A 16,088-nucleotide genomic window follows, 5' to 3' on the forward strand; every position below is an offset into this window, starting at 1 on the left:
TTTAATGACCATTTCCCCCATTTCTTTTTCACCACATCTAGCATCTTGTCAGCATATTGATTATGATCATCAAAGAGAAGATGTTCCAGTGATTGAAACGGACATTAACTTGGAAATATCATTTTCGGAGCAGGCAGCTACGCTCAAAGATGACCCAGCAGGCAAAGTCTTGAAGGGCAAAGAGGATGACACACTCCTTCCTGTAGGTGCTTTTGTGGTCTTGCTTTAATATCTTTCATTCTGTGGGGGTTTCTTATTTATTTATCTTTTGCAGCACCTCCAAAATTACACTTGAGAACTTCAAGTTCAAAGAAATAGAGAGTACTACATATTCAGACATGTAGAATGTTGACGTGTTTTAATCTGGTTTTTAAGCTTATTGTTGATTTTAACTTTTGACTGTTTTTAGATAGTTGTTTTTCACTAATTTTAACTGATAATATTTTTGTAAACTGCTTTGAGGTTTTATTACAAGTGGTGTATAAATATTGTGAAATAAATAAATACATGTTGTTATTTGTGCATGCAAAAATAGTAGAAGAGGTGGCTAAATGGTACAGCCCAGGAACAGTATGCTTGATTGCATTGTTGGTAATGGGGCATTCATGGAAAACGAAGTGTGAAACTGCAGAGTCTTAATCTAGTTTTCTGTGTTCAGTAATGGGCTGGGAAGTGTTCACATATGCAACCTTCACCATTACCACCTGCAGTTTGAAGATTTATAGTTCTAGGAACTATTTTACTACTACAGCTGTTTAGACCAGGCTTTAGGTCCTTTTCTAGGGATGAAAACACTTTCATTTGATGATCAGGTGCTCATTGCTTTAGTCTGAATTTATTTGTCCATCGTTGATTGCTTAAAGAAAGATACACAGTGCTCTTGGCATGCATTCAGTTTTCAAACAGGCAAAAGCCAAATCCACTTTCAAGGTATGGGTAACCCACTTTCAAACACTTCTAAGGCATCGGTAACTCCTCCACCCCTTATTTTGTTACCCACAGAGACCGCAGCCCCACATATACCTCATGTACCTGTGTACAAGTCCCCAATGAAGCTGTAATTTTAATAATATGCATGGGAGGGGAGGAAATTTTTAATCTAGGAGTGCAAAAGTGAATTTATTATAGCAAAAAATAATACCTTCCCCAATAATATGCACAATATTAAATGCAGCACGAGCTCCCGCTTCTTTTTGATGCTTGTTAGAGAGTAGACTTTAATGCTATTATTTTAAACTCTTAGAATTTCAGACTGCCAAAAGACAAAACGGGTACAACAAAGATTGGAGACCTTGCCCCTCAGGATATGAAGAAGGTCCACGCTCTGGCACTAATTGAGCTGACGGCTCTCTTTGATATACTTGGAACAGAACTGAAGCCACAAAAAGCAATAAAAATCAAAACCAAAGGTCAGTTTCTTCCATTTGCAGTGCTACTATGTTGATGTGCATTTCTATATGTGTAATCTTTGAGGTCACTTTTTTGGTTTCCCCATGAAAACTGTAGGGGCAAAAATGAAGTAAGGTCGTTGTGACTTCCCATTTGCTTTGGTGGCGTGCACTATACTCGCATCGCATTGTGTATTCTTGTATTCTAAATGAAGCAATGGGCCTCAGGTATCCACTGGGGGTCAACAGAACCTGCAAACCAAATGCATTTGTTTTAAAGGGTTGTGGCTTGGCATATGTAGTCAGGTGAGAAGGATGGTTACAATCCATGCCATATGAAGCAGTTTTGCATTCCATCAGGGTTAGTGGTGACCTGTTAAACGTGATCTTAGCTCTCTCATTACTGTCAATGCAACATAATTACATTCAAGTTGCATTGACTGTAATGAGAGAGAGAGATTCAAACTCTGGATGAATCATGCCAAATGGTTGACGAGGCTGCAGCATGAAAAGAAAGGTAGTAGTTTCCAACCACCCTTATTTCTAGGAATATATCACTTCTTCCTACTTTAAACCTGATGGAGTGTTTCACTAAGCTAGTCCTTAATGCTGTCATGCTTGTTTCACTGCTTGAACGTTTCATTTCTTTCCTTTGCCTATCTTTAGAAGCTTAACTCTAAAAGTGCTCTCAACCATGATTTATTTTTGTTTGTGGAGAACCATCCATATTGATTATGATCTATAGGGTGGCATGAAATAACTTAACATGACTGCACTTGGAGGCTCTCAACAAAATAGTAATTTATGTTACATAACAATATAATTGCAGTGTTCCTATTCTAGGCAAACGCTTTATGAAAATTACAGCTTTATGACCTTTTCCTGTGGTTTCTACTTTGGCATGAGATTTCGTTCCAGTTCTGGGGTGTGTGTGTGTGAGTGAGTGATGGCATCCTTCATCAGAGCAAAGGCGGCCTGTCAGATTTTCAAAGCATGTAATTTTATCCAAATGAGTAACTTCTTTTTCTTTATTTGTTTATAAGTCTTCAGTTATACTCTCATATCATTCTCCACTCCTTATACAGGGATTCTTTTTGGACTTCCCAACCAACAGTCCAAATTGGTTTTCTATATATATTTTTACCTTTAATATAGATATGGGCAAATGGGAACATTTTGAGGTCACCAAGTTATATGGCATAATATCAAGTCCTTTTCCTATTAAAAAAGAGGAAAAGCAACGTTGCTTCCCCGCTCCTCTGATTGAAAATACAAAAGTGTATATAGGTAATGCATGCATATATCTGTAAAGTCAACATCTTGTAAAATAGGCTTGGTTTAGTGTGGGGAAACTCACAAAAGAACAGAATTTTTATTGGGGCAAGTTGACCACTAAGACTGATTTTGAGATGCGACTTTTACAGTTAAAAAGTTTTATTTTTAAACCCAAGTTTTGTATATTTCTAGATTAGCTTCTAGTGAGTACAGCCCTGGTTAAACACACTGGACTGGGAATATTTTCTTTATTTATTGGTTGATTAAGAGAATTCCCCCTTTGCTTTCCCTTCAATCTGAAGTTCAGTGCAGCTTATACGAATTAAAAATGTGTAGAAATAATAAAACATAATGCAGAGCTAAATTTGAAACAGCAGCATTGCACAGATTTAAAAGTAACCTATGAAATACAGGAAACGTTTCCATTTTGTTAACTGCCTGTATTTCTGACCTTCTCTTTAATGTTTTACAAGGACCTGAAACATGTTACCAGTTAATCAAATATCTTCTTGGGCAAAAACTTGCAGTCAGGGTTCAACAGAGACGACAGTGCAGTAGCTAAATAATTGAAAGCAACTGTGAGTGATGAGGGAGATACAGCTGGGTGCAGTTGAGTTCTCTGAATACAATCTTCATTTCACAGCTCAGAAAATAACTTCTTCCAGCCACATCAGGGTAAAGGAACCTTCCCTCCTCCACAACCTTCCATTTTTATATTCTTAAAAAAGCCGTGTCCCGTTAAACATACTAAAGCTATGCCAAATACCTATTGAATATGGGATATTGCTTTAGGATAGCCATTTTTTCCTTTCATCCCTGGGAAATAGAGGGTCTCTGCAGATCACACATTTTTAAGGGCTACAGAGAGACCCTCTTGATTCAGTCCAACTTTTAGTTCCATGTAATTTTTCCTGAGGGTATTCTGATTTGGGAAAACCCCATTGTCTTTCCATAGGAAAAGGGGCTATTGCTCAGGGTAGAGTATTTGCCTTGCATGCAGAAGGTCCCAGGTTCAATCCTTCGCTTCTTGGGTTGGATCTGGTAGAGATGGCTGTCTGAAATTCTGGAGAATTCTGCTGGTGGTCTGTGTGGACAGTACTGAGCTAGATGGACCAATGGTGTGACTCAGCAGCCTCCTATAGATGTTCCATCAAATGGTTTACTCTACCATCCCTACCTCAGCACCAGCTATGGTTGGTGACTGCATCCTGTGAATAATGGCTGTATCCACTTGCTTCATGACTCGAAGACAGCTCCACATGCATGAGGTCCCCTTTGCTTGGTTTTCAGCAAATCCATTTCTCCTCATAGAACACATCCACACTGTTCACTTCTAGAGAGGTTTTTCGGTGGGGAGGTGTGGTGCTACCAGGGCTGTGGAGATTAGGAGGAGGGAAGAGAAACATCAGTTGTGCAAGCTGCCTTCCACTTGCATAACCATTGGATACAACCCAATACTTAGGCTTGACGGAGGGTACTTCACATGCTCAAAGGCTTGCATATCTTTATCTTGACAACCTTCATAACAGCCCTATTAAAGAAAGACCAGCATTTTTGTTCCTATATTGAAGATGAGCAGCTAAGGCAAAGACAATAATAGTTTGCCTAATGCCCCCTCTAGTGAGAATGGGCCCTGTTCACAGGCCACTCATACAGCAGGAAACAGAAATGACTGAGGTTACAATCTTGTACGTGTCAGTGAGCTATTCCAAAGGTTAAATGTTTGGAAGTATGCCTCCTTTTCGTTACTTGTGGTATATTTATTTTTGCTGGAGCCCCTTTCTTGCTTTAAATGTTTGAAAAATCTTAAAAAATAGATACGATAATAGCCAATTAATGCCAAGATTGCAAATTGCAGAAATGTAAAAACAGAAGAATATTTCAATCGTGCTATTTGAGAAGATGAAGTGTACGTAATTCATAGTAGAGGGATGTATGCACCAAGAAATAATGTCTGTTTGAAAATACTATTGACACTTCAATTCGCAATGAATTCTGAAGTGGGTCAGCTTTGTAGGGTTCGTCTCCAACTTTTTGCTTTTAGCTAGCATGCATTATTCAAATATGCAGAGCTGGCTGATGCTGCAACCCTGTGCATGTTTACAGACAGTAAATTCCCATTGAATGCAGTGGGACTTACTTCTGGGTGAATATGCATACGATTCAACCCCACTCTGTTCGGTGGGATTTACTCCTTGCTAAGTGTACATAGGATTGGACTGTAAATTGTTTGTCTGGATTTATTAATTATAAACTGTGTTGATCTGAACATAGTGGAGAAGAGTCTATGAAACCATTTTTCATGTCGTCATAAGCCAATTGTTTTTCTTTTGTTGTTTCATACAGAATCTGGTCTTTTTGGTGTCCCACTGTCAGTTTTGCTAGAACAAGATCAGAAGAGGGTGCCAGGCATCCGGATACCACTAATTTTTCAAAAAGTGAGTACTGTAGGCTGACCAGTCAGTTTCTTCTATACCAGTTAGGTTTTAGCAGAACGCAAACACCTATAGTTACATCATTGTGCAGGCAAGCTTGTAACTGTTTAGCCACAGCTGCATTCCGGTTTTCAGTAGAACAATTTTTCTATTTTTCAACTAGCATTTTAGTTGCCCCCAACTTGAATTTGAGATACTTTCCATTTTAATTTGCAGCTCATTTCCCATATAGAAGAAGGAAAGCTGGATACAGAAGGGCTTCTTCGAATACCGGGTGTGGCAGCAAGGGTAAAGGTAAACTAATCTTTCAATTCTGGAAAGAGAGTGTTAGATTAATTACATATATTTTATTAATAATAGTAATAATTTGGTAACTTGTGTTCAGGGGCAAGATAATGAGATCCTTACGACATTTTATAATTATAAGAATCGTATCTTAAAAACAATTTTACATTAATCCTTGGACAACTGACTGTGGTTTTGCCAAAGCTGAGTGACTGAGCAGGAATGTGTGTGATAGAAACCTTCTTTCCAAAACTTATTTTATTACATTGTGAGTTCTGGTTTGTTCACAAATGTAGGCTTTTTGTATGCATTGGTATAGGTATTCTTTTATTGAATTAAGGACAGGGTAAGGGACAATTAACTCTATTCTTCCTACATGTTAACCCTTCATTACTCTGATGTTATCCTGGATTGTGGTTAGCCACCTGGGTAAACAAGCCTTTGCTCTTAGTCCTTCTGAGAGCGTTTGTGTATGGACTGTTTTTTTGTTTTTTTGAGAAAAACTTATCCTCTTTTTTCCTTCTACTTCATACCTGATTTTTACCACTGTGCATGTCAAATTTTAAATCTAGAGCAGATGGTTTTCATATTTAGCATCATGTGCATACTCTGGGCCTGCTAATTGTGGATTACGCTTGCACAGAAATCTGCTTGACCTGGCAAAGTGGCTGAATTGAAGCATAGCTCCATTGAGATGAAATAGGCAATAATGGAGTGGGGAGGGTAAATACAATACAAATCCCTGTTGTCCAAACATGCAGAGTGATTGCAAGCCTCTGTTTAGATGGCCAAATAAGCATGCATCCTAGCTCTTTTTGGAGAGAAATGTGTGGAGACCACAGGAGCTATTCATTTAACCTGCTCTGAATGTTGAATTGCAGATAGGTGTCTTGTTAACTTAGGACAGTGGTGTCCAAACTTTTTAAAAAGAGGGCCAGATTTGATGAAGTGAAGGGCCGTAAGGGCCGACTATAGGGTCAACCAATGTTGTTAGCCTTTTTGGGGGGGTTGAAGTTGTTGTGATTTTTTTAGGATTTTACCCTGGGAAATAAACTACCACAGGGGCTGGATTGAATTGAACGGCGGGCCGGATTAGGCCCCCAAAATGGACTTTGGACATGCCTGGCTTAGGAAGATTGGCATCATGTGTTAATCATCTGAAGAGCCATAAATGAATTCAAAACACTTGAATTCAAGCATCTGCAACACTTGATCATATTTCCATAGATGTTGTATAAATAGAGAGCATTTTGATACATGACACTGAATGCACCTTTGCACATCCTCTTTTGCTATTGAATGCTGTTAATGTACCAGGGAGCACAAAGGAGATCCATTGTCAAATGGAGTATCTGTTTTGACTGCATACGTAGCATTATATAAACACAGGAAATACAAAACGTCATTTTTAGCACTACGCCCTGACATATAATTGACATACACCAAAAAACCTAGCTCAATTTTTTATATTAAAATGTGTGCCTAGTTTTACCGTTGATGTTTTGGATAAATAAGATGATTTCATATCCCCCTTTTAAAAAAGCGTGTGTGAAGTGCATAAAGACTTTTCAGCCTCTTGTCTTCTAGAATCTTTGCCAGGAGCTTGAAGCAAAGTTTTATGAAGGGACTTTCCACTGGGAAAATGTAAAACAGCACGATGCAGCAAGTCTTCTGAAACTCTTTATTCGAGAACTGCCTCAACCGCTGCTCACTGTGGAGTATCTCAAGGCCTTCCAGGATGTGCAAAGTAAGCATAACTCCTTCTGGTTCAGAATTAGGGGAGACATTATGCAGAGCAGGCCTTTTTTTCCAGGTCAGCCTTCTTACATCCCTATAGGGAACCTATGAGAGGACTCAGTAATTAACCCCCCCCCAAAAAAAACATTTCTAGAAATAACAAACTTTGTGGAGTTCTGGAGAGCCACAGGGAGAGAAAACCTGTATGGCCTTGCAGGCTACAGGTTAATAACCCATGTTGTAGAATCACATGTTGCACATACAAGAATTGTGTTCCTACAGTTCTGGAAAATGTTCTCCCGTATAGTCTTTGATGTGGAACAGTCAAACAACCACTTGCATCATTAATCTTTTCTGGGCATGGCTATTCTTCATTGGCAAGCGAGTCCATGAAATTTTCTGCAAATAGTCCATTAGCTTGCTTGCATCTGAAAACAAATACACAGAATGGTTTTCTATACACAAGTGCCTCATACTGTTCAGCAAACAATTCAGCAAACAGTAGATGAATTCATAAAATGGTCTTTCATAGTGGAAAAATATCATAATTATGTAGGGCGGGGCTTACCTTCCTCCAATATTTTATTCCAGTTGGCAACCCTGTCTGCCATGATGGCTGGGTTATCAGTAAACATTTTAAAGAAAATGTCTACATAGAGATTTTCAAGCTTGCTGAACACACCTAATGATGTTGTTATTGGTTGTAATTGCTGCCTTAGAAATCCTCCAGAGATGTGGGACTCCCATACTACATTTAGCACCACAAATGACTTGCAATGCAGCAATACCAGAAGCATGGTCAACAAAGAGCATTGTGCTTCAGTGAGCTTTTTAGCATGTGACACTAAGCCATTCTTTTTACTGACTGTCATAAATTCCTTTCATAGTCGTCGGCATAAATGGATGTTTCATCTGTGAAGGATTTTTCTTGGTCTACTAAATATTGTATTAATAAGCATTACATTATGAAACAAAGTAGCAAAAGTAAGGCATTACCAGGGAAATCATGAATCCCAAAATTGGTAATAATGGATCTTGTGGCAGTTGAGTCATGAAGCAGAATCGGAAAACAAGATGCTAGGTGAGGCGACTGCCTCATGCGGCAGGATCCACAGGGCTATCAATCCCAATGTAGATGTTTATACTTCCTTTGTTCCTGATGTTGATGTTCACCTCCCCTTCTTACCTGACGGGGAGTGGGGTGCCATTTTGTGGTTTGCCTGAGGTGCCAAAATGTCTTGGTTGCTTTTTACCTGTGAAGATAACCAAGAGAAATCCTTAAACATTAATATTTTTGAGGAAAATGCAAAATGATTCAAAAACATATTCACAAACTGAGATTTGCATGTTTCACTGACAGAACTTCCAACGAAGAAGCATCAGCTGCAAGCACTGAATCTTTTGGTCCTCCTTCTCCCAGACGGAAATAGAGATACTCTTAAGGTTAGACTTGAGACTTCACCATTAAAAAAACAGTTCTGCAATTACTCTTCTACCCACAGCAACTAGGGCTACTCCCCTCTTTTCTTCCTCCCCAGTTGGGGTTCCAGAGCCATGCTTCTACCACAAGGATAGGCCTGGAATCTTGATTGCGGGAAAGGTGTAAGTGTGGGGCCTAATTCTTGGCACCACACTTCAAAGGAGAATGTGGACAAATTAGAATGGTTTCAGAAAGGATGGTTGGGAGTATGGAAACCTTTCGAGGTTAAGGGAATGGGGTATGTTTACCCTGAATAAGTGGACTGATATGGTAGCACTCCTCAAATATCAGAAAAGCTCTCACTTGTTCTCTGCTGCCTCAGATCTAATGGGCTTAGAAGATAGCTATCAGTGCAACATTAGGAGAAATCACTTGACCATAAGAGCAATTTAGCAATAAAACTAATTAACTAGAGGGATGATGGACTGTTCCAGACTGGAAGTTTTCAGATAGGGTCTGGACAGCCACTGATGGATACTCTACCTCTGGATTTGCTGCTAGACTAGATGGCCTACAAGGTCCCTTCCCAGGCCCATAATAAATCTCACAACCACTAACAGAAATTTACCTTTAAGGAGTGAGGCAGCCCAGAGATAGGGTCACTGCTGGTCTTGCAAAGAACCAGAGTACAGCTAAACAAAATCTAGGGCAACCTTGAATATGTGATATATGCTTGACCTAGTCAAACATATATTCATTAGAAGGATAGCCAGTGTGGTTTCCTACAGATGTTGGTGGAATCCAACTCCTATCACCCTGACCATTGGCCATGCTGGCTTGGGCTCATGGAAGTTGTAGTTAAACAAGGCTCGTTTAATTTCATTGTACACAGGTTGTACAATGACAATAAAGGTATTATTATTATTATTAGAGGACACCATGTTGGCTATCTCTGATCCAGAATAAAGATTTCAGATGCCTACCTTTCTTTTTACTGAAGGTAAAAGGAAGTTGACTTTGATTTTTGGAGAAATCACTTGTTTAGTTTAACCACTGAAGTTACTAGTTGATTTAACGCTGTGTACATACTAGAATAAACTTTTTAAAAAGCGCATTATTTGAGCATGTTTCTTGTTTGTTTGCACATGCCTACTTTGCCAATGCTGTTCTCATTTTCAGGCACTGCTTGAATTTCTTCAAAGGGTAATTGATCACCGAGATAAAAATAAAATGACCCTAAAGAATGTTGCCATGGTTATGGCTCCAAACATCTTCATGTTTCATGGTTTGGGCTCAAAGAACACAGAGCAAAGCGAGTTTGTTATGGCGGCTGGGACAGCAAATGTCATGCGTTTTATGATTAGAAACCAAAACCTTTTATGGACTGTAAGTTTGTTTAAAAGTGCTTCTTGTCATTAGAGAAGAGCTTTCCAAATTTTTCATGTTGGTGACACAATTTTTAGACATGCATCATTTCACAACATAGTAATTCAGTTTTACTAGCAAACTGGAGGTTAAACTACAGCAACCCCTTTCCAGCCCCGGGAGGAGCGTGGGGAGCGTTCGTGCAACATACCTACACACTGCGGCCAACACACTAACGTGTCATGACACACAGTTTGGAAAGCTCTGCATTAGAGAATTGTCTCAAACAGAAGGGCCACCATTTTACAAATTTTACTGAACATACACACAAAAACACACACAATGCAGATGACTCGATTCATTCTGAGCAGCTGGATGTAAGAGCTACATAGATATACAAATTTAATAAATAATAATAATCATAATATTGAGCTGTTTTGTGTAAAAAAAAAAAAAAAAAAAGGTCAGCGTAAGCTATAAAACATGCCTGTTTAATGTAGTTCAAAATATGGATGGCGTACATAATTCCCCATAGGAATATTTACGGAATGAATCCTCGTGTGTTTTAGAAAATTGTTTGCATATTTTACTCATGACGAGAGTAAATAGCCCCTACTTTGTAAATGTTATTTTGTATTTCAGAACAAACAATAACTTATTTATTATATTTAAGTATTTATATGCTGTCTTTCACTAGATTTGGTTTCGGAACTATATACAAGCTAAAAATATAAAAATACAATAAACCAAATAAAAACACCTAACAGATTTTTTTTTTAAAGCTTCACTGAAGGAAAAGAGATTTTCTCTTCTAGAAATGTAATTGTTATATTATTAATCATGTTTAAGTGGTTGTAGGCTGCCTTGAGTATGCATTACACAGAAAGACAGAAAATAAATTCTAAGAATGAATTATACCATTAGTGCCATATTTTGTTATATCTTGGTTATTTCCATATGTGTTGAAAGCTTAGTTTTGCCCTTCTGTGGGTTTATTCACACATGCAAACAACAATATGGAAGGCAGAGCACCATTCATGAGAAACTGCTTGCGGGGCAGTCTGATTTCACGACACCAATATAGACCTGTTACTTGTACAAAAACTGACCTGAGATGAAAACCTTATATGGTTTTGCTATGAAGAGGTTCTGTGCAATTATATTTCATACTGTTTCTTTGCATCTATCATTTGAGTCTCATTTTTAACAATATAATTCTGTTCTTGCTTGACGTAAATATAGGTGTTTGATATTCCATATTTGATATGTCTTGTCATTAGAAGAATATAAACATTTGTTTATAGGAGCCGACTGTATCAATGGTGTTAATAATAGATTTTATGTCTGCTTAGATTCCTACATTCCTTGTGAACCAAGTAAGAAAGCAAAATACTGAAAGTCAGAAAAAGGAGAAAAAGGACAAAGCTGTGAAAAAATTGCTGAAGAAAATGGCTTATGACCGTGAAAAACACGAGAAGCAAGATAAAAATGTCAATGATGTAAAAAGCGTCAATGAGGTAAGCAAGTAACTTTCAGTAAATTAGAGTAGGTCATTGTCTTCTTTGGCGATCGCTTGTAGCCGAGTAAGATTGTCTTCCATAAACACAGTTTTAACAATGAGTCCGTAAGTGACTGTGGAGGCCAGTTCTGGATCCACACGTCCTTCCACAGTGGGGACATAGGTTTCCGGGCCAGAGTTAATCACGGTGTGGATTTGCCAAGCGTGCCTTCCTCTTAGCACACTTCTCCCTTGCGTCCTGAGTTGGAGTGTCTTCAAAGCCCATGACACCTTTGGTAAAGGCTGTTCTCCAATTGGAACTACCAGAGCTAGTAGTAGTGATAAAATAGCAGCGCTGCCATATTTTACAATTTGCCTTTTCTTGATGAATAAATGTAAATATCTGAAAAACATGATCTTATTTAAACATTGCCGTGCCTATTAGCAAAGAAAGGTTTATAACATGTATTTAGTTACTAAGATAATCAAAATGGCTAGATGTTCCAGTTCATAAGGCCTATATTTTGCAACACTTGAACGTTCCAAAGCGCTTGCTTACTGTTGCGAAACTGTCATGGTTCAGTCGTACCTAGCTTTCTTGCTTCACTTTCAGAGTGAAAGGTAAAGATTCATGGCCCTGAGCAAGGATGTAAAATGAAATGATTGAAGTTTATTTCTTCTTTCAGTTTGGCATCCAGATTAGTGCACCACATAATAAATGCCAATAAACAATAAAGTGATTTTAGAACACAGTCTCTAAAAACAGTCATGGAAGTATCTGTAAGAACAGCAGCAGAAGAAACCAAATCCATTTCCTTTTTAAAGTATGGAAGATATATATATATATATATAGAGAGAGAGAGAGAGAGAGAGTGTGTTTAAAAAAGGTACAAATCAATTCACAGTCACTAGCGTTTTGGGGTAAACACTTGCTGGTCTGTTGTTCTTGATTGGTTAAACATAACTTTGTCTCTAATTAATTATATCCAGCCTGTGTTAAGATCAAATATCAGAATACATACATGATCTGTATTCTGAATGCAGATTCTCTTTGGATGTGTGTAGCCCATCATTAACTAAAGTCATATTCACAATTTAGTGAATTAGAGACATCTTGTGGAAGAATGCAAAATTGCACCGGCTCATCACGTTATAATAATGATTATTCATTATAATCTATTGGCATATTGGGGGCCAAAGTGGATGTGGTGATGGTAGGCATTTTTGTTACAAATTTTTGGGGTGTTTTGTATTTAACTTTTAAATATAAAATAAGAGCAGGAGGTAAACCTTTTCCCAGTTTAATTCCTTGTGCTCCATCATTCCAGTTTCTGACCTGGCTGGGGGAGGGAGTTTGGGGGACAAAGCATCCGACAATAAAGCAGAAAAGGGTTCCCCTACCCTTATCCCCACTGTGGCCTCCTGATGTTAAAATTAGGCCCTATAGCTCACTGCTTCATATGTATCTAGGGCACAGCATGCAGAATCCTCAAAATTTGGTCGACTCTCTTAATTGCAGCAATTTCAAAACTAAAATTTAAAACTGAACTCTCTTGGAAAATACAAAGTTGTTATTGTTTATGGGCTTGGATAGTGCAGCATGCCATGCGCTTTGTATGCAGCTGTATAGACAAGAGGGAACCTCAGGAGAGTAAGAAGATCTAGCACCTTCTCCGATTCCCTTTTTCCATTGTTCTTTAATGAGTGTGAGCCCTGCACTCTTTGTCCCTGATCACCACAGTACAAGTCAAGGTGACTCAGGCTGTCACCTGACGGTGTAACAGGAAGGCAAGCGGAGCTCATTACACAGCATGCCTTCAGTGTGTTGTGTAAACATCTACTGGATATAGCTGGCTTCAGTCATTTCAGGCCATCTTGAACAAATTATTTCTCAAGGCCAGTGTTGGCCAAACTTGGGTCTCCAGCTGTTTTTGGACTACAGCTCCCATCATCCCTAGCTAACAGGACCAGTAGTCAGGGATGATGGGAATTGTAGTCCCAAAACAGCTGGAGACCCAACTTTGGCCAACGCTGGTCTAGACCTATCTAGAAATGGCAAAAGTCAGCTTGGCCATTAGGAATATAGAGTGCTGCAGTAAAGTAGGGGTGGATCCTTATCTCTTCCACCCTGTGTCAAGCAACCTGTCAGTCCCCTGGGACCAATCATAGTGGTGTCAGTGGACCTGTTTGCCTTGACCATGTGGCTTGAAATCAAACTGTTGTGGGTAAAGGCAGTGCTTTGAAAGGGAATCATCTGATATATTTTTTTGGGGGGGGGGCTTGCAAAGGACTGTACGTCCTCAGCTTCCTGATGCTTGCAAAGGACTGTACGTCCTCAGCTTCCTGATCTGCAGTGTAGCTCATCCCAGTGTAGCTGATCCCAGCTGCCAGCACCAGTCAGCTGATAGGCACTGACAGCAAGTCCCCCTCAGCTACACTGGAGGAGGTTCCAATGAAGGGAACTCTGTGGATCTCGCTGTTGGATAAGCACAACACTTTGCAACCACCAACAATTGGCACCAACATATAACATCAGTCGTTGGGCAAGTGGCCGTAGTTTGGGGGAAATGGCCTTGTAGGCCATATTGGGACCCATATCAGGCCTGCAGGCACTAAAGGAAGGCAGCATAAATTTTGATTATTATTACAGTTTCTGGTAGGAGTTGGAAGCTATTGGTTTCTTGCCCTACACATTAACAGGAAGACTTTGTAACCCTCTACATATAGCTTCCCAACTCACCTATCCCTTATTATCTGTGCCTCTGTTCTGTAATAAAAAAAGAGTTTGTATTTTCTTTTTTTTTTTGCAAGATGAGAAGTGGATACCACCTGCTCTGCTGGCACTCCTAATGCTTTCTTTCCCATTATTAAATCTAGTATATGAGAAGCCAGGCTATAGTAGCAAAAACCTTCCAGAAGTTATCCAAGGATTACAACTAATAAGATAGGTTTTAATAAAATTTTATGTAGGATGTGTTGGATTTTAAAGAAGGAAAGAACCCTAAGATTTTAAAAGCAATTTCATTTTATAATTTGATATGAGAGAGTTCATTCAGAATTTGAAATTAAACTCATTTCTTCACATTTTGCAATTAAGAGTTGCATAAAAGCTTTTCTTTAGGTCTGTAGTATAACTGAAAAGAGAATTCACATTTGGTTAAAAAATATCTAATTGGTTCAGAAATGTTCTTATAATAACCTAAGGTACAATTAAGAATAATATTTTGTTTGTTTCCGGTGCACAACAGGATCCGATTAATGTGCAAATGTAATATCACAAAAGCATGCTTCATAATGTGCCCTGTCTGTGCAAATGTGGTGGTAACAATGTAAAATATAGGCGTCTGTAAGCATTTTGCAAAATTGTATAACTGGTAATTCCCACCCACCCTGCCATCATGCTCTCCATACAATATCCCTAACTTGAGTATTCAGTACGTGAGCTTTCCCAACTATTTATTCTGCACTATGTTTGGAGAAACTCCTCAAAGCCAGCTGCAAGCTGCTCCATTCCAATTCCATTATTGCTTTGCAGGCTGATGTTCCTCAGGGAGTAATACGGGTGCAAGCGCCTCATCTTTCCAAAGTTTCCATGGCAATCCAGCTGACGGAAGAACTAAAAGCTTGTGATGTAGTGGCCAGGTTCCTCAGCCAAAAAAGGTACAAGCATTTCTGTCTCTCATTTTCTCCCAAACTCCACCACCACCACCACCACCACCACCACCACCTCCACCACCTCCTCCACCACCTCCACCACCACCTCCTCCTCCTCCTCCTCCTCCTCCTCCTCCTCCTCCTCCTCCTCTTCTTCTTCTTCTTCTTCTTCTTCTTCTTCTTCTTCTTCTTCTTCTTTGTGTTGACTTGATTCTGCAGCAAGAAAAAACAACAAATGCACCCTGACATAATTAAGCTCAAGGGACCAGTGTATATTTAGGGCACGGTGCTGTGGGTCTCTGTGAGGGCATCTTGGGGACTATAGGATTCCGCAAATCACCTTTGTGGACCTTTGAGTATATGAGTTTCTACAAGTAATTTTGTTTCCATGCAATTCATTGTAGTGTGTAGCTCCTTTTCTAATCATCCCAATATGAGATGTTTATTCAGTAAGTTAACAGATGGAGAAAGATAGCAAGATAATTTTAGCGCACTGGCAAATCTCCTGAGCTGTAGAGCATTTTCCTAAACACATCTAGTAGCTTTTGGTTGCAAGTTATTTGGTACTCTGCTGAATAATTTTGTTGCATTCCTTTGTAGTGGGACCGTCCAATCTCTGAAGAAAGAAGAAGTGTTTTTATATGAAGTTGGAGGAAACATTGGTAAGGCTCTTTACACTGTAGACTTGGTGCTGGTTTCAAACTTTGCTTAAAGCACATGTTGCAGCTGGAATGACCTCATACAGGTGTATGAGTAATTTCTTGCATGGAAGTGGCCCCAATACCTATTGTTTTGGAAGTGATGTATGTCAAGAATTAGGCTAGAAGCTTTCCCCTGATGTGCAGGTTTGAATGTACAGGAGTGGGAGGAGCGAGGTGAGGATTTATTGGCAATGTGTGCCCTCATGCAGTGGCAGCCAATGGGGATTGAGGGCTGTATTAATCAGCACTGCCTCAAAAAAACAGGCAATAGGTTTGTAGGGAGCTCAGCACCCACCCACTCTCCCATGGTAGGGTATTAACTGGCCAGCT

General features: G+C 39.2%; 1 protein-coding gene across 5 annotated transcripts in view; it reads left to right on the forward strand.

Moving 5' to 3' along the window:
* The window catches only part of ARHGAP18 (Rho GTPase activating protein 18), a 60,060-nt gene that overhangs the window by 40,794 nt on the left and 3,178 nt on the right, over window positions 1–16,088 (forward strand). For 4 of the 5 annotated variants that reach the window (XM_028723399.2, XM_028723400.2, XM_028723396.2 and 1 more), the window contains exons 5-14: window positions 42–202; window positions 1,244–1,409; window positions 5,010–5,101; window positions 5,315–5,392; window positions 6,971–7,130; window positions 8,481–8,563; window positions 9,720–9,926; window positions 11,258–11,422; window positions 14,939–15,063; window positions 15,658–15,719. In XM_028723399.2, the coding sequence (XP_028579232.2) occupies window positions 42–202; window positions 1,244–1,409; window positions 5,010–5,101; window positions 5,315–5,392; window positions 6,971–7,130; window positions 8,481–8,563; window positions 9,720–9,926; window positions 11,258–11,422; window positions 14,939–15,063; window positions 15,658–15,719 (1,299 nt within the window). The remainder of the gene's footprint in view (window positions 1–41; window positions 203–1,243; window positions 1,410–5,009; window positions 5,102–5,314; window positions 5,393–6,970; window positions 7,131–8,480; window positions 8,564–9,719; window positions 9,927–11,257; window positions 11,423–14,938; window positions 15,064–15,657; window positions 15,720–16,088) is intronic. The other variant, XM_028723401.2, reaches the window with a different exon arrangement.

Source organism: Podarcis muralis, chromosome 3 (genome assembly GCF_964188315.1).
Source record: "Podarcis muralis chromosome 3, rPodMur119.hap1.1, whole genome shotgun sequence".
Lineage (NCBI taxonomy): Eukaryota > Metazoa > Chordata > Lepidosauria > Squamata > Lacertidae > Podarcis > Podarcis muralis.